Source organism: Eleutherodactylus coqui, chromosome 3, assembly GCF_035609145.1.
Source record: "Eleutherodactylus coqui strain aEleCoq1 chromosome 3, aEleCoq1.hap1, whole genome shotgun sequence".
Lineage (NCBI taxonomy): Eukaryota > Metazoa > Chordata > Amphibia > Anura > Eleutherodactylidae > Eleutherodactylus > Eleutherodactylus coqui.
The window spans coordinates 127,063,703-127,082,813 of NC_089839.1; the positions used below are offsets into that span (position 1 = coordinate 127,063,703).

Below are 19,111 nucleotides of genomic sequence, written 5' to 3' on the forward strand. Positions count from 1 at the left end.
AGTGTGGATTGAGCTATGCGACACCTTGACAGAATGAATACTGTGCGGCACATGGATTCCCCATTGCTATGCCTACGTTTGCAGCTCCTGACGGAGGTGGCACAAGATTGGATGTCTCATTGCTTCTGTACAGCATTGTGGGCTATCGCCCCGCCCCTTTTAAAGAGGGTCGCTGCCTGGCCCTGCCAACCCTCTGCAGTGTGTGCCTCCGGTTCCTCCTCATGGCTGACGCACTTATAAATAGACATGAGGGTGGTGTGGCTGTGAGGCCAGCGAGTGGCATGAGGGCAGCTGAAGGCTGCGCATTGACACTTTTGTGTGCGCTGTGGACACTGGGTCGTGCGGGGGGGTTGGGCAGCATGTAACCCAGGAGAAGAGGCAGGGGTGTGTCCCGCAGGCAGTGCTTGTGCTTAGTTGGAGGTAGTGTGGTGCTTAGCTAAGGTGTGGCTTACTAATGAGGGTTTGTCCAAAGTAAAAATTGTTAGAGGGGGGGGCCCACTCTTGCCTCTATTGTGGCTGAATAGTGGGACCTGGGAAACTGAAATGCAGCCCAGCATCTTGCCCATCACCTGCCCTATCCGTTTCTGTGTCGTTTCCAGCACTTTCTTGGGTTTTGCAGATTTTCACCAATGAAAACCTTAGAGAGCATCGGCGATATAGGAAAATGCTCAAGTCGCCCATTGACTTCAATGGGGTTCGTTACTCGAAATGAACCCTCGAGCATCGCGGAAAGTTCGACTCGAGCAACGAGCACTTTGGTGCTCGCTCATCTCTAATGACAACCTAAATACACCAGGTATAGTCACCATGCTGGCACACCAGCTAGAACTGTTGCCTTGCAGCACTTGAGTTTTAGCCTTGGGTTTGAATCAATCTGCAAATAGTTTGTATGTTCTCCTGTCACACTGATGGATTATGTGTATATGTGAATGTGCCCCACATAGCGAAATTACATTAGGGGACCCATTGGGAACAAGGACTCATATGAATGTTTAAAATCTCTGTATGTCGCTGCAGAACGTTGGTGCTATATAAAATAAAAAATGAATCTTAGAATAATACCTTTAATAATAATAATGTATTATGGGTGACAATAAAATAAGCATGAGTAAGATCAGTCGACAGGACAGTGATGACATGATCTCTCTCAGAAGTCTAGTACTGCCTCAGCCTGACAAGGGTAAGAGTATAGTTAACACTTCACCCATTATTCTCTACGGAGTACCGTATATACCGGCGTATAAGACGACTTTTGAACCCCGAAAAATCTGCTCTGCAGTCGGGGGTCGTCTTATGCGCCGGTAATACAAAAAAAAAAAGTGTAAAAAAAAAAAATCATTACTCACCTCCCCCGGCGTTCTGTCGCGCTCCGGCAGGATGTCGCTCGCTCCTCGTCCCCGGCGCAGCATTGCTTTCTGAATGCGGTGCTTGAAATCCCCGCTTCCAGAAAGCTAATACACACGCCGTCAGCCGGTACAGCTATTCAATGACAGCATTGAATGGCTGTGATTGGCTGAAGGCGCACGTTGCTTCAGCCAATCACACCCATTCAATGATGTCATTGAATAGTGTGATTGGCTGAAGCCACGTGCGCCTTCAGCCAATCACAGCCATTCTGTAACTGGCTGACGGCGTGTGTATTAGCTTTCTGGAGGCGGGGATTTCAAGCCCCGCATTCAGAAAGCAATGCTGCGCCGGGGACGAGGAGCGAGCGACATCCTGCCGGAGCGCGACAGAACGCCGGGGGAGGTGAGTACAGATTTTTTTTTTCTCCACTGTAATACCGGCGTATAAGGTGACAGTTGGGGGGTCGTCTTATACGCCCCGTCGCCTTATACGCCGGTATATACGGTAGGTGGTTCGGCAGGGAGGGTGAGAGTTGCTTTAGGTAGTTTGATCACATGTACAAGTCAGCGATTCTCCTACATTCTTCTTTATAGTTTCAAATAGTAAACACAGCACATGACCAGTCTTGTATATGGCTACTATTGGGATGAAGTGGAAATTGTAGTCACATGGTAGCAAAGAGAGGAAAAGATCCAAAATGCTGAATGCTACTCGATGATTTTATATGGCAACAAACTTTTTACTGCATTCACACGGAGGAATTTGCTCATCTTCCGATCAAAACAGTTAGCAGTCCTGAAGATTTATTTTACAGTGGTTGGCTGGGACCATAATAGACCAATGAAGGAGTTGAAAAAATGACAAATTGTACACTTTATTAAAGTATGTTAACCCATTCTAAGGCTTTTACATTTTAAAGATATGATCCTAAATGAAGAGAAGTGATCAACAAGATCGGCGGTAGTTTGCTTGGAGTTTACACAGGCTGATTCAGACTATGGTGGAAGGGGTGGCGGTGAATGATTGTTCCTGTGAGCATCAATTCCCCACAGAGTTTCATCAGTTTCTGCAGCCTACGCCCCATTTACATGTAGAGATGTGCTGCTGCTACTGACGATTTTTGGTGCCGCATAAAAAGATGCAGTCACCTGACCAATGAGCGTTTGCTTGTTCGTCAGCTGATCAACCACACCCTCACATGACCCGACAATTAGGTAGAAGTATGTTACTGCATTACTGAGTGGCAAAAAAAGACCTGGCTGCCAAAAGACACGATGGCTGATACTGTCAAAGCTGATACTTGCATGGACATCACACAACTGAAAGAAGCCGCAAAAAAATGAAAAACATAGAGGGCGCTCGCCTTTAGGGTCACTGAGGGTCGTGAAAAGTTAACAACAACGATAATAAACCATAAGACGGGTTACATGGGCACCAAAACTAAAAATGCATAAGTTTTTATATTACATGGGGCTTACCATCGCTCCATGCTTTCTGCAAATGTCTGGGGAACGCTTTGTCCATCCTGTAGGTGAGAATATCCCCATGAACAATGCGCACCTTTCCCATGGACGCTTCATTTAATAACTGTAAAATAAGCAATTCTAGAACATTAGACCGTATCACTATAAAATGCCACACAACAGTACAAAAGAGAAAGAATAAATAAAAGCACATATATTACATGCAATCAGCTTACAACTGCCATCACCGTTGTAGTAGGTACTTTTATTCCCTGCAAAATACAAAACCGGTATAGTTTGCTGGTACTTTCCCCATTAAGAAAAAAGAAAAAAAATCCTGGTGAATGATTTACAGAGTGTCTAGAAAGCCCCACCCACTTGTCAGTGACACATTCTGAAGAGTTGCAAAAGGAGGAGCAGAAGCTTAAACTTTAAAAGCTAAAACTGCATAAATTAATAGTATTGTTTGAATATAAGAAACTCTGTAATATATACAAGAAAAACACTTCTTTCACCACTCAAACAGGTTCAGTTCCTCCTAAACTGATCACTTACTCTGTCATTAAAATATGGTGACCTATGTTTGGTGCACATGTTCTCATGATAGGTCCGCTTGGCTATTATATTACATGGCACTAGATAATTCTCCTCTTATACTGAACGAATACTGCACGATTCTGGTTTGCACTAGTTAACGAGCCGGCGACGTCATCACCAACTTGTCCATGCTTCTGCGTCCTGTTTAGACAGGAGGATTCATCTTTGAGAATCGTTCACTTCTCAGTCAGCGTTTTACATTCCTACGTATTCACTGAATGAGTGTGGTGTAAATGGAATGACAAGCTAACGAGCCAATGCCGATTTTTAGTCCTGCAGCAACTGAACGAGGAAAGAACATTTCTCATTCGCTGTTGGCTCGAGTTTAGACTGAACAATTTTTTGTTCACTTTTGTTAGCCTGAATGATTTTTTGAATGATATAATCATTCCATATAAACGCACCTTAATGCTGCGCCATTTAGTTAATAGCCAAATAGACAAAAGAGCGTGGGGATGCAGCAGCGTTACTGCCATTCCCGGCTCCTGACCGGGCTTACACTCTAGGAATAGGTGCGTCATAATGCAGCCGCTGCCCATCACTCAGGGTTAGCAACGGATTACATACTTACTAACCTTTCAAAAAAACTGTGCATAAATTAATAGTATTGTTTAAATATAAGAAACTCTGTAATATATCCGAGAAAAACACTTCTTTCACCACTCATACAGGCTCAGTTCCTCTTAAATTGATCACTAACTCTGAAAAGTTGCTAAAATCCATCCGAGTAGAAAAGATGGGCTAATAGGTCAGATTATATGCTGCCCATAATAGTCTATGGAGAGGAGCGGGAGGAATAGTCCAATGAGAGTGAAACAAACATGTAAAAAGTCATTGCTGCAGTTTATATTAAGTGCTTTACTGTCTCACAACTTCTAGCATCACATCTATACTGCACAGTACTTCTCTATAATGTCTTCCATGCTACTGCTTCTTTGTAAGACAGATAGTGATAGGGGAGCGAATCTAAACTTCTCTGCATGCAGTGTATGGGGAATATCATAGCAGTTTTTCTCTACCCTTCAGCTCAGGAAAAACTGAGAATTTGAGATGTAGCCTGCAAAGGAGAAGATGCTTAAAAAATGCAGAAAACAAGTCATATTACAGTCAAGAATAGTGTTATTCTTCATGTACATACACAACAACTTATTCTAAAAAGTCACCTAAAAGTTTAGATATGTGCTAATGTTGTTTCTTCAAGTTCTGTTATTGGCATGAAGGAGCATTTAACACAACTTAGCTTATTTACATTGAACATCTATATAGATTTATTAACACGTGCAAATACTGAATACTTAAGTAGGTAGGTAAAGAATGTTTTTGGCCTTATGTCAATACATCAGCAGCACAAACCTCTTCACTGCCCCGTCCTAAGCAAAGTACAGTAAAAGCCATGTGGATGGGATGTTGAACACATCATTCATATGTAGTGGAACAATTCAATGTGGAAAAACTAGCATGTTGCTCATTGTTTTGCAAAAATGCAGCAGAATTTCTCCCCTTTGCATGTAACGCTGCTATGTGGGACCATGACCAAAAAGATATCACAATCCTGTGATGATATATAGCATTGGCCAAATGGCGTTCTGTTCATTAATACCCTTCGCATCTTACAATTTCTGCCTCGGTTATGTAAACTTGAGAGCATGCAAGTACTTGGAGGAGTTCGAGTGGCTCTATGTTGTTGGTGGAGTTTTGCAGTACTTTCTCTCATATGTCTGTGGAGACAGAGCTGCAAGTCCATCATATAGCTCCTGAAGATTAATCCCAGGTGGATGTGATTGTTAATTGTCTATAATGATATTTCCCATATTAATATTCCCAGGTTTTAGGCAGCGAGAAGAATAATGGCTGAAACATGACTATTAGCAGCCTCACTGTGCAGAGGAAATGAGTCTAATTTAGCATAAAAATAAGATAATTGTAACGTATCTTCCATTGTAATTTAGTTTTCCATTGCACACTGCTTTTCTATTCCTAGTTTTGTCGTGCTGTGCGAGCTGTGCATTATACGCTTGAAACCGGCAAGTATTTTGCTTGCAAGCGGTGAATCACTCGCCCGATTGTTTCTCCCTCCTAACATTTCTTTTCTTTAGAATATCAGAGAGGCAGCTATTTACATTTAATCCAGATATTTAAATATCTCGGCACCGAGGTTTAACCCTGTCCTTACTCGTGCATTCATCTGCGGCTGCTTTCATACAGAGCCTAGTAATACTGCAATGTCAGATATCTGTAACCTTGGGCTACACTGCAAGATTTAAGAGAGTTTTAAGGCCCATTTACACCAGCTGATGATCGCTAAAAAAAAAAATTGCTAATCAGCGATCGTTTTAGCGATAATCGGTGCGTGTAAATGTGCGCCCACCGTGCGCTTTTCGGGCACTGCTAGCTGATCGTTAAATTCAGTCCAACCTAAAAATCGTCTTTCACTCTTATCAAAAGTTCTCCATGGGGAGTGATGATAGCATTGTTTCCTATGGACGACAAAGGATCTGAAGACAGATAATAGGGCTGGGCTATTTGCACACTTAATTGGTACTTAAGTAGCTGAGTAGCTACTTAATAGTTTATGCAAAATGATCACTCTAAGCTGTCACTCAAACTGTTGTTTGAGCGATCTTTGAGCATACATCTGCTGGTGTAAATGGGTCTTTAGGCAGAAATGTTCTTTATCTGTAATTGTAATTTACACAGGGGAATGGGGGTGCAGGTGGGGTGGGGTTGCTGCCTGAATTCTCACTGGAAATGGTGAATTTGGACGACAGTCATCGCGTGTAAAAGTAGCTTCCGACAGGACACTGAGCAACAAACCACTTACTCATTGAAGTCGCTTTAGCTCGCCTAAATACAAAAGTGTCGGTCAGGTCATGTAAAGAGGAGTTGCTCGAATCTTGAGTGACTACCTGTTTACTGTCATTGGAGATGTGATGGGGGTAACTTGCTGACAGCTCCGTTCTCATTGGAGTGGCCTGGCTTGGCATTACGGGTTAAGTTCCCACTAACTTCAAAAGCCTGTAAATACAAAGCCTGGCCACTGTAGTATTGTCAGCTTCCAGCTCTGTACATACTGATAGCAGTCCGGTGAACAGCTGATCGCCAGGGATCTCGAGCGGCAGCCCATGGTGATTAATAATTGATGGCCTCTGTTTAACAACCCCTTAAAACTGCCCTGTAGAGAACATGTCAAACACAAGGTCTGTGGGCTAAACCCAGCCCACCACCTCATTTTATGTGGCCCGCCAGCCATGCAGCCAACTAGCAGGCATTCCACTCACAGCCTACAGCAGAAGTCAGTCAGCAGCAATGCAGAGTCTGTGACCGCTGACCTCTGGTGTCTGCGTGCACCGTCCTGTACGCAGCACAGATGCCCAGGTTAAGAGGTCAGTGGTCACAGACTCTGCAGCAGCTGCCGCCAGACCAGGATTGCAGGCTGGGTAAGTGGAATGCCTGTAGGGATGATAGCCAGCCAGAGACCAATAGGAGGCTGCTATTACTACTGGGACTATTATGGGGGACACTTATTACTATTGGGGCCAATATATAGAACACTAATACTACTGGGATCACCAAAGGGGCACTATGAGGGACATAGTTACTAGTTGGGGCACTGTGGGGGACACCGTAACTAGTAGGGGCCAATGTGAGGGACAGAGTTACCACTAGGGGTCACTGTGGGGGCCACCGGGGGGTCCACCGTGGAGGACACCGTCGCCAGTGGGGGGGACACAGTCACCAGTGGGGGCCACCATGGGGCCACGGTCACCAGTGGGGGACACCGTGGGGGACACAGTCACCAGTGGGGGACACCGTGGGGGACACAGTCACCAGTGGGGGACACCGTGGGGGACACAGTCACCAGTGGGGGACACCGTGGGGGACACAGTCACCAGTGGGGGACACCGTTACTAGTGGTGGGCACTGTGGGGGACACTGTCACTAGTGGGGGCACTGTGGGGGACACCGTCACTAGTGGGGGACACCTTCACTAGAGGGGGACACAGTCACTAGTGGGGGCACTATGAAGGACACAGTTACTAGTGGGGGCACTATGAGGGACACCGTTACTAGTGAGGGTACTATGAGGGACACCGTTACTAGTGGGGGTACTATGGGGGACACTGTTACTGCTGCAGGAACTATGGGCAACACCATTACTACTGGGGGAACTATGGGCGACACTATACTACTGGGGGAACTATGGGCAACACCATTACTACTGTGGTCACAACAGGGAAACCCTATTACTACTGGGACAACTATTAATATACAGTCTTACAATTACAATCAGCCCTTCTGAGGCAACCATAGGGCTGATGTGGCCCTCAGTGAAAATGAGTGACACCCCTGTGGTAGATGCACAAGCTATAGTCCACAATGCCCTTCTGTGCAGTTCCCAGTCAACAGGACACAATGATTCATGAAACAGACTAAAACAAAAGCTGTGTCTTTTTGCCTATAGCAACCAATCACAGCACAGCTTTCATCCCACACAGTGCTCTTGAAAAATGAAAGCTCATCTGTGTTTGGTTGGTACGGACAATAAAGACAGTCTCTCTTTAAGGGTAGGTTTACACGGAGTATAAATGCTGTGGAATGTCTGCAACGGAAATTCTGCAGCAAATACCGCAGCATTTCTGCATCCAAAACAGAGTCAGAATGAGCTGCGTACCTTCTTTCAGAGCACTTCTTCTAGTGAGCCCAGCGCCGCTGGTCAGGTGATGGCATTTCTGTATCACCTGATCAGCAGCACTGCGTTCAGTACAGGCCCCTGGGTACCGAGTGCTGTGCCAGCTGAAGACCAAAGGTGCGGATTTTGATACGGTTTTAGATTCGAAAATGTTGGGGAATTTGCAGTGGATTTCCACACTATTTCTGTCCTGTGTAAACATACCCCAAGACAGTTTTCATAAATCTGCTCCATAGGGTCCTCATAGCACAAAAAAACATGACTGTCTCTTGACAGTGGCATTTTAGTCGTGGCACAGTTATTGGAGCTCTGTATGGCACGATTATGTGTTGTGTCGTGTGGTTAGCACTATGGTGCAACTGTAGGGTGGTAGGACTGCCATTTTTAGCAATCTAACGGAGTAATCCAGGCAAAACTGTGTTATGTTTCATGCATGATACTCAGTTTTATCCAGATTGCTAACTTAAAGGCGTATTTCTATCGGACACGTTTATGGCATATGCACTAGATGTCTGATAGACTCAGCGTTCCAAAGAGAAGTGGCGGTGTGCTTGTGTTTCTCTGGATTGTAGTTTACGGTAGTGGTGCTGTAATACCCCAAACTACAACGGAAATACCCGCATGCATATATAGCCGCCTCGTCTCCTCCTTTCTGCAATGCCGAACATTATTCTCCTGATAACAGAGAGGTTCCAGGAATGGCACAAAAACCTACTCAGCATTTTTCTATTACTGTGGATTGGTGCAATGGTATAAGCTCAGTGCGCCCCGCCACTGGGTCCGGCGTACAGGCTGCACTTCTCTCTACAGCCTCCATACAGTTAGGGGTTTCAGGTCAGACCCAATACTGAACATATACCCGTCATGCAAAGGCCTCCTTGTTGATAAATAATACTCTGCGGCACGTCTTGTGGCGGCCGACTACACAGAAGAATGCAGTGTGAACAGAGTATAAAGCAAACATGACCGTCCAGGGGCCACATGCAGCTCACAGTGTCTTTAAGTGGCCAGAATAAGCACTGTGATCGGTCTATTTTGTGACTGAAGGACCAAACAATTTTCATCATTGTATTGAGCTTGTTTTTTTTGGAACAAGTTGTATATTTTAATAGCCGCACTCTGGGATCCATATAATGTGTTGTAGAACTTTTATTACATTTTGTGGGGTATGGATGGTAAAAAGGTACAGAAATTTCATCATTGTTTTTGGGCTTTGTTTTTAACCCATTCCCGCTGCAGGGCGTAAGTTTACGTCCTGGGAGCGGGGTACTTCCCGCAACAGGGCGTAAACTTACGTCCTGGAGATAGCGCGGGATCACATATGATCCAGCGCTATCCCGCAGCGGGAGCCGGCTGTCAGTCACAGCCGGCGTCTCGCTGCAACAGCGGGGGGACATCAGAGATGCGCCCGCCACTGTTAACCCCTTCCCTGCCGCGATCTAAGTAGATCGCGGCAGGGAAAGAGTTCACAAAGGGAGCGCAGCTCCCTCTGTGTCTCCGGCCGGAACTCGCGATGACATCGCGAGAGCCCGGCCTGTCACCATGGCAACAGGACGCCAGACACTGGCGTCCTGTATTGTCTATGCCTGAGATCGCTGTATGAGCGATAAGGCATGGGAGAGCAGTAGCTCTGCCATGCCTTATGACAGCGATCATCAGGGCAGTGGTTAAAGTCCCTCAGAGGGACACAAACAGTGTAAAAAAAAGAAAGATTTAAAAAATGAATTAAAAAAATGTAAAAAATAAAAATTAAAAAAAACATTTTTTTATGCTTTTTTTCAGATTAGCATAAAAAAAGGTAAAAAAAAAATAAAACCCCACATATTTGGTATTGTCGCGTCCGTAACGATGCGTACAATAAGTTGCACATGCTTTTGACTGTGCACGGAAAACAACGCTAAAAAAAAAGCTAAAAAACTGAGGCAAAATGCTCATTTTTAGCATTTTGCCTCACTAAAAATGCAATAAAAGTGATCAAAAAAGCCGTATGTACGCCACAATGGTACCAATAAAATCTACAGCTCGTCTCGCAAAAAATAAGCCCTCATAGAGCTCTGTACATCAAAGAAATAAAAAACTTACGGGACTTTGAATGCAACAATTTAGAATAGAAAAAAGATTTCCAAAAAAAAGGGTTTTTATTGCAGAAAAGTGGGAAAACCTAAAAAAAAAGTTAGAATTTTGGTATCATTGTAACCGTACCGGTCTGCAGAAAAAATGGAAAGTCTCATTTATGCTGCATAATTAACGGTGTAAAAAAAAATAAAAAAAAATCTATGGCAGAATTGATGCATTTTCTCTCTCTGCTATCATTAAAAAAAAAAAAAAAATTTACAATATAGTCTATGTACCCAAAATTGACATCGATAAAAACTACAGTTCGCCACGCAAAAAACAAGCCCTCATACGGCCGCGTCGACGGAAAAATAAAAAAGTTATGGCTTTTGATAAACGGAGAAGAAAATCCGCCAAAAATTGTTGCGTCCTTAAGCCCAAAATAGGCCATGTCATGAAGGGGTTAAAGCCTTCACCATTCAGCAAATATAACATAACTTTCTTATCTGGATGAGAACAATTTACTACTTTTGCTCAATAAAAATACTTTTAAAAAGAAAAAACAACTGACTGCATCGCGGCATTCTAAACCCCATTACATAACAAAGCTCTAGGAGGGCTTGTTTTTTGCAGGAAGATATTTTATTATTACTAGTTTCAGGTACATGTGACTTGTGGATTGCTTTTTATTACATTTTTTGGGAAATGAACAAAATAAAAATGGTAATTCTGGTGTTACTTAAAGTTATTTTTATGGCATTCACAATGCATAATAAATACCAAAATATTTTCATTGTCTGAGTCATTAAGAACAAGGTAATACCAATTATGTTCTACTTAAAAAAATAAAATAAAAATTGGTATTTTATGCATTTAAACAAGTATTTGCGGGGAAAATATATATTTTTTAAAAAACTTGATTTTGTTATTCAAATTAAACTTTATTGAACTTCTACTCTATTTTTTAGCCCCTCGAGGGAACTAGAAGATGTGTTCGATCGCTAGAATAGTACACTGCATTACGTGTGTAGTGCATTTTACCAATCCTACGACAGCAGTGTAATAGACTCTGTCAGAGGCGGAGTCTAATAGCCTGAGTTACATGGCAGACATGGAAGCGTTTGTCAGCTTTCCACCTACCATGGTAACTCATTGGTACCTTGTGATCACATTGCAGGATGCTGTGTGTGATAGAAAGAACCACCTACCCTTGTCATCTGCTTACGTGCTGCAATTGCAATTGTTGGTGGCATGTAAGGGGTTGAACTGACAGGATCTGAAGTTTCTCTCCTCCCAGTGATTAGAGCAGGAGCTGGGCTGTCAGTAGTGAGCCATTAATGAAATCAGTAAAAAAGCGTATTGGCCATCAATAAGGGGTTAAAATTCTAGAAGACTTTTTCAGATACTTTGACAGATTGAAATCAATGGCCCCATTTACTGTAGACAAATAGGGTCCTATGCAGAGAGTGTCTAATACAGGGGGTTGTGAGAAGGGAACCCGCCTCCCTCTAGTACATTCATTTGCGCCGGTGTCTAAAGCAGACAACAAGCTTGGTACTGGAATATATACCTTAAGTCCAGGAAGAAATCTAGTGTCTTTTTCAACTACCAGGAGCTCTTCAGCACCAGAATTTAGTATGGCTCTTGTAATTCCTCCTGGCCCAGGGCCAACCTCACACACATGAGCATTTTGTAGATTCCCAGCTTTCCGTACAATTTTATCTGAAAAACAAGGATTTTCATAAACCAACGTAACTTTCATATATTAAGGAAAGTCAAAAAAACATTGAATTATGCCATTTGTAGAAAGAATGCTGTAGAAAGTAGTATAAATACTGCCTTCACGCCAGAAGACCAGCATATTCCATTAAAATAATATTTAATTCTATATACTACTGCCACACAAACAGGTAGAATGCATCTGTACATTAAGGAATACAACAGACTCGCATGCAGCCCTGATTGCACCGTATAACACAGGATCTCATCCTATAATGAGCTTCAGTATACCGTCAAAACCAGTTTCTCCCATTCCAGTTTTACGATAGACAGAAGTCACTTAACAAAAGCCAGAGAATAGCAAGTTAGAAGGGTGAGAGAACCCTAGTTGCCAGCAGTTTAGAAAGCACTATCAGCACAAAAATGTCAACTTAACTAGAGAACGTGATTTGCACTTCTGCTAGTTATCACACTGACTATCAGAGAAGTATCGTTTGTGAAAAGACTAGAAATACTTAAATGGTCACAGATTATCAGGTACTCCCCTTTAAGGCAAATTCAAACAGCCCACCCACTTCAAATGTATGCTCAAAATCTACAACCACGCCCAAACAAGTTTAATTCATCTTCCTTATCTCCTCACTTTCCCACGACCCCAGTCGACTTTTTGATACATTCCACTCCCTCCTCAGCCCCAAAGAACTGGCCCCCGTGACGGATCTCAGTGCTAGCTGCCCACTTCAAAGAAAAAAAACCGAAAACATCCAAAAAGAACTCTCTGAACATTACACGGCTAGCCCCGATGCCGGTCTCTTCAGCACTGCACCAATCACTCTTTCATTATCTGTACTAGAACCACTGACAGAGGAAGAAGTTTCCAGACTGCTTTCCACTGCTCGCCCCACCACCTACGCTAGCCATCGTCCTAAAGTACACCGCCCTCTCCTGCTTCTCCTCCTACCTGTCTGACTGCTCTTTCAGCGTCTCCACTTCCTCTCGTTATTGGGGGTCCCCCAGGGCTCGATCCTTGGTCCCCTTCTCTTCTCTATCTACACAGCCCCAATCGGACAAACCAGATTTGGCCTCCAATACCATGTCTACGCTGACAACACCCAGTTATATACCTCTTCACGTGACAGCTCTGCACATTTTCCTCCGAAACATCACCGACTGTCTGTCAGCTGTCTCTAACACCATGACCTCCTTTTTTCTCAAACTTAACCTCTCAAAAACCGACCTTCTTGTATTTCTGCCCTCAACCAGCCAACCTCCACCAAACATCTCCAAAACAGTATCTGGCACTAATATAAGCCCCAGACAGCACGTCCGCTGCCTTGGGGTCACATTGGATGCAGACCTCTCCTTTACCCCCCACATCCAATCTCTGGCCGAACATGCCAACTGCACCTCAGAAATATTGCTAAAATCTGGGCATTCCTCACCACGGACACGCTAAAGACACTCGTTGTCGCCCTCATTCATTCCCGACTACTCACTGCTCATTGGCCTTCCCCACACCACACTCTCCCTTCTCCAATCCATACTAAATGCGGCAGCTAGAATCACCTTCCTATCCATCGACTTCTCAGATGCCTCTGCACTATGCCAGTCGCTGCATTGGCTGCCCATACACTACAGGACTAAATTCAAACTCATCACCCTGACCCATATTGCTCTCCATGGCGCAGCGCCACCGTACATCGCTTCCCTCCTGTCCATACATCAACCAGCCTGCATGCTCCGTTCTGCCAACACACTCAGACTAAACACCACTCTAATACGATCCTCACATGCTCGCCTCCAGGACTTCTCTAAAGCAGCAGCAATCCTCTGGAATGCTCTGCCCCAAAACATCCGGACAATTCCGGACGCACGGAACTTCAGATGCCCCTTAAAGACGCACCTCTTCATAGAAGCATACCAAAACCTTCTGATCTAGTCCCGCATCTCCACAATATGCCCCCTGCCCCTCCCTATAGCTTTCTACTTTTGCCTATCATGTACACTTTCTGCCACATGCCTCCTGTACTACCTCCACACCTCGTCTGTGTCCTAAAATTGTATATCACATGTTATTGTCGCATTGCTGTGTTCCCCATTGCTCCATATCTTGCCCCTGTACCTTTTGTTATCATGTGTGGTAATTGAATACTACACGTTACTCTTGTAATTTCTGTAATTTTCGTATTGTTCCCCATGTATCTCAAAAGTGCTGTGGAATAAGTTGGCGTTATACAAATAAAGATTATTACTTATTATTATTAAGTTCATGGTGGCTCAAGGGCTAGTACAGTTGCCTTACAGCAATGGGATTCTGGTTTTAATTCTGACCAAAGGCAACTTCTGCATGAAGTTTGTATGATTTCCGTGCGTTTTCCAACTCTGGTCCTCCGGGCACCCCAACAGGTCATGTTTTCTGGATTTCCTCAGTATTGCGCAGGTGATGTAATTATTCTCAGTGCCTCAGACATTACCACAAGTGTTCTTACTGTAGGATATCCTGAAAACATGACCTGTTGGGGCCCTGAGTACCAGAGTTGGGAAACACTAATACATGAATACAGATTATGAGCCCCCATGGGGACAGGACCCAATGTAGCTTATAACAATCTGTGTACAGTGCTCTAGAATATGTATGCACAATATAAATGAGCAGATAAATCATTTCACACATTCTAGTTGCTGCATACATCTCTTTCTTATTCAATCCTGTTTTTGGCCAAAGGGAGAAAAAGCAGACCTCCCATGAGCACCGCTGCATCTGCTGACATGTTACCAGGCCTAAAATGGGTTTTAGATATAGAAATACTAGAGGCGTTGAGAATAACATACCAGTGAGTTTCAGATCCAGTAGAAAGTTCTGGGACAGTTGTTTTTCTGCTCTTAAGTTGTAAAGCTTTATAATCTCCCTTATGGTCGGCAGTGGAGGTAAACGGTAGAGAGACATCATCTTCTAAACGTTCGTGGACTGAAACAAAAAAGGACAATTCAGTATATATAATGCACATTAGTTGTAAATAGCAGCTTATCCACTTGTGGATGTTTAACCCTTTCACTGCAGGTAATTAGCGCTCACATCTTACATGTTCACAAATGAGTATTAAAGCCACCTGCCTAATATTGTGTAGGCCAACCATGGGCCACCAATACAGTTTGGAGGCATTGAGACCTGAACTTCATCAGACCACTAAAGAAGCCCTGTGGTATCCGACACCAAAATATTAGCAGCAGATCTTTTAAGTCTGGTAGGTTGGCGGTGAGGCCTCCACAGCTCAATCTAGTCTTTCCAGAAATTCAACAGAATGCTCAACTGGATTGAGATCTGGGGATTAAGAGGCACTTTTAGCAGTATGAAGGGGTCAGCATGGGCGCCCTGACCTGTCTGCAGTAAGCGGTGATCCACTGTTCACTGACAGCTTTCTAACAGAGCCAACATTACATTTTTTGGACATTTGTACTAAAAGTAGGTGTTCTGTGGGATCAGACCACATGGGCTAACCTTCAATCTTCACTTGCATCAATGATCCCTGGGTGCCTATGACCCTGTTGTCTTTTCACTGGTTGTCCTTCCTTTGACCACTTTAACTTGATTTTAACCACTACATACCAGGAACACTCCAAAAAGACCCTATCATCTTGCAGTCACAATTTGGCCCTTTGTCACTCGGATCCTTGTTCATGGTTACTGCAGGAACTGTTTATTCTTTTACGTTAGCCCTGTGAGGGGTTAATTCTGGTTTATACTTTTAAATAGAGAAAGATAAGTGTATTTCACAGAATAATTATGTGTTTATAATTTGCGTCTTCTTCTGCTAAAGGTTTAAGCTTAACCGCAAATACGTGTAAGGGCTGACGCTTTAAAAATGGACTACAAAGACTCCATTTTGTCTCTTTGCTTGTCTGCTATAATACACATAAATATTTGTATTAATTTTAACTTTCACTTGAGAAAAATGTTAGATTTCAGTTAGAATGATCCACCTGGAAATATTAATTGGATTACCGCTAGGTTTTTTGTGCTGTTTTTATCTTTAAATAATTCTAGTTGAAACTTACTAACAAGCTTACAGGAATGTACCTCCCGATTAACACCTACACAGAGGAGGACATACTGATAAGAGGCCGAGATGTTTTAAAACAATATATGTGCTTATTAATTTTAATTGTATCTGGCATAAAGCTACTCGCTCCATAGAACCGTATAAAGATTGAATACATTGTACATTAAACAGGCATTTCTTTGGTTAATACATACGGTGTGGTGTCCATTGAGCTCCTCAGAGTATACTCGCAAGATTCAAACAGATTGGGAAGCAGACAGCATCAGCTGACGGGTCCCCTCGTGACCCCCCTAACAGCCCCCGGCGGGTACACAGTAGCCTGTAGTGTCGGAGACCTTTTTTGTCTGAATGGAAGGCACATTTCAGGTTTTATGTAATCGAGTATGCTGATTTCAAAAATCAGGACAAAAAAAAAAAGAAAACATATTGGTTATGTATTATTAATTAACACCAAAATACATGAAACATCGTAACCATATTATTTGTTATTTATATTTCTGTACGTACAGTACAAAAAAAATTACAATCTTTACAACAGTCATATACTCATTAGGCTACTCCATTTACTCATATACTATTTAGGAGAAGGATAGTTGAAGTCTTTTTTTGTATCGAAACATGGCAGTGAATTTTTCTGTTTTTTTCAGTCATTTGGGGAGGTGTTCCAGTTTTCGGATAATTTTTTCGTCTTGATTTTTGAAATCAGCATACTCGATTACATAACACCTGAAATGTGCCTTCCAGTCAGACAAAAAAAGGTCTCCAACACTACAGGCTAGTACACGGCATGGTCGATTTCTCCATTTTTTTCATAGTATTATAAATTCTTAGAAAACAAGGTCTGCCTAGACTATATGCTGAAAACTGCCTCCTCCAGCAAAAATCTGCATTACACTTGTATAGACTGGTCATCTACAGTCTAAATCTAAAGTCTTCGCCAATGCGCTTTTTCTTTTCAATGAGGTATGATTTTCTTAGCCTTTTTGCATCAAGTTTGTTAGACTTTACAATTGAATTGTAGTTTCCATTTAGCATGGACACCACAACATGTCTCGATGGTGCCTGACCACAATAAATTACAATAGGGTCTGTAGGGTTTAGAGATGAGCGAACGTACTCGTCCGAGCTTGATATTCGTGCGAATATTACGGTGTTCGGGATGCTCGTTACTCGTAACGAGTACCACGCGGTGTTCCGGTTACTTTCAGTTTCCTCTCTGAGACGTTAGCGCGCTTTTCTGGCCAATTGAAAGACAGGGAAGGCATTACAACTTCCCCCTGTGACGTTCAAGCCCTATACCACCCCCCTGCTGTGAGTGGCTGGGGCGATCAGATGTCACCCGAGTATAAAAGTCGGCCCCTCCCGCGGCTCGCCACACATGCCTTGTGAGTTAGCTGAGGGACAGTGGTATCGTGCTGGAGCTGCTGTAGGGAGAGCGTTAGGAGTTAGTGTAGGCTTCAAGAACCCCAACGGTCCTTCTCAGGGCCACATCTAATAGTGTGCAGTACTGTGTTAGCACTGTATTTTATTTTTTTTTTCAAAATTGGATCTGCAGAGCATTGCGCCCTGCAATAGGGAAAGAAGTGGTGGTTAGGCAGGGAGAGTGTTAGCAGTAAGTGTAGGCTTCAAGAACCCCAACGGTCCTTTCTAGGGCCACATCTATCCGTGTGCAGTACTGTCCAGGATGCTGTTAGCAGTGTTGCATAATTTTTTTTTTCTTCTCAAAACCGGCTGTGCAGACCATTGCACCCGGCATTAATACTACAGGGATAGAATTGTGTAGGCAGGGCCAGAAGACATACATTATTAATTGAATAGACGCAGTGTGGCTTGTCCTTTGAAAAACAAGGGAAAAAATTGTATTTCGCCTGCCTCTGACAGTCCTCAGGGCTCTGGGTACGTGTGTGCTGCGTGCAGAACGTTAAAAAAAAATCAGACGCAGCCAGCTACGTTTTACTGCAGGCTTGCGCCAATTTTTTTCCTGCATGGGAAATCCCTGATCTGCTGGAGCCAATAACTTTGCATCACTGCAGTTCTCTGACACATTTGCAGGGCCACAACACAGTTATTAAACTTAGTAGTATTCATTGAATACACGCAGTGTGGCTTGTCCTTTGAAAAACAAGGGAAAAAATTGTATTTTGGCTGCAGGCTTGCGCCACTTTCTTTCCTGCCTGGGAAATCAAATCACTGGTAATACACCATGCTGAGGGGTGGGGGTAGGCCTATAGGACGTGGACGCGGGCGAGGACGCGGAGGCCCAAGTCAGGGTGTGGGCACAGGCCGAGCCAGTGTGGTGGCCAGGGGTAGAGGCTGGGCCAGACCGAATAATCCACCAACTGTTTCCCAAAGCGCCCCCTCGCGCCATGCCACCCTGCACAGGTCAAGGTGCTCTACGGTGTGGCAGTTTTTCACAGAGACGCCTGACGACCGACGAACAGTGGTGTGCAACCTTTGTCGCGCCAAGATCAGCTGGGGAGGCACCACCAACAGCATGCACAGACATATGATGGCCAAGCACCCCACAAGGTGGGACGATGCCCGTTCACCGCCTCCGGTTTGCACCACTGCCTCTCCCCCTGTGCCCCAACCTGCCACTGAGATCCAACCCCCCTCTGATGACACAGGCACTACCGTCTCCTGGCCTGCACCCACACCCTCACCTCCGCTGTCCTCGGCCCCATCCAGCAATGTCTCTCAGCGTAGCGTCCAGACGTCGCTAGCGCCACAGTTTGAGCGCAAGCGCAAGTACGACGCCACGCACCCGCACGCTCAAGCGTTAAACGTGCACATTGCAAAATTGATCAGCCTAGAGATGCTGCCGTATAGGCTTGTGGAAACGGAGGCTTTCAAAAGCATGATGGCGGCGGCGGCCCCACGCTACTCAGTTCCCAGTCGCCACTACTTTTCCCGATGTGCCGTCCCAGGCCTGCACGACCACGTCTCCCGCAACATTGTACGCGCCCTCACCAACGCGGTTACTGCCAAGGTCCACTTAACAACAGACACGTGGACAAGCACAGGCGGGCAGGGCCACTATATCTCCCTGACGGCACATTGGGTGAATTTAGTGGAGGCTGGGACAGAGTCAGAGCCTGGGACCGCTCACGTCCTACCCACCCCCAGAATTGCGGGTCCCAGCTCGGTGGTGGTATCTGCGGCGGTGTATGCTTCCTCCA

General features: G+C 44.3%; 1 protein-coding gene across 2 annotated transcripts in view; it reads right to left on the reverse strand.

The window, feature by feature from the left end:
• Positions 1-19,111, reverse strand: part of TFB1M (transcription factor B1, mitochondrial) — a 187,849-nt gene that overhangs the window by 97,932 nt on the left and 70,806 nt on the right. For both annotated transcript variants that reach the window (XM_066596065.1, XM_066596064.1), the window contains exons 2-4: positions 14,704-14,839; positions 11,723-11,874; positions 2,826-2,934 (exon numbers count right to left, since the gene is read on the reverse strand). In XM_066596065.1, the coding sequence (XP_066452162.1) occupies positions 2,826-2,934; positions 11,723-11,874; positions 14,704-14,821 (379 nt within the window). In that variant the 5' untranslated portion in view covers positions 14,822-14,839. The remainder of the gene's footprint in view (positions 1-2,825; positions 2,935-11,722; positions 11,875-14,703; positions 14,840-19,111) is intronic.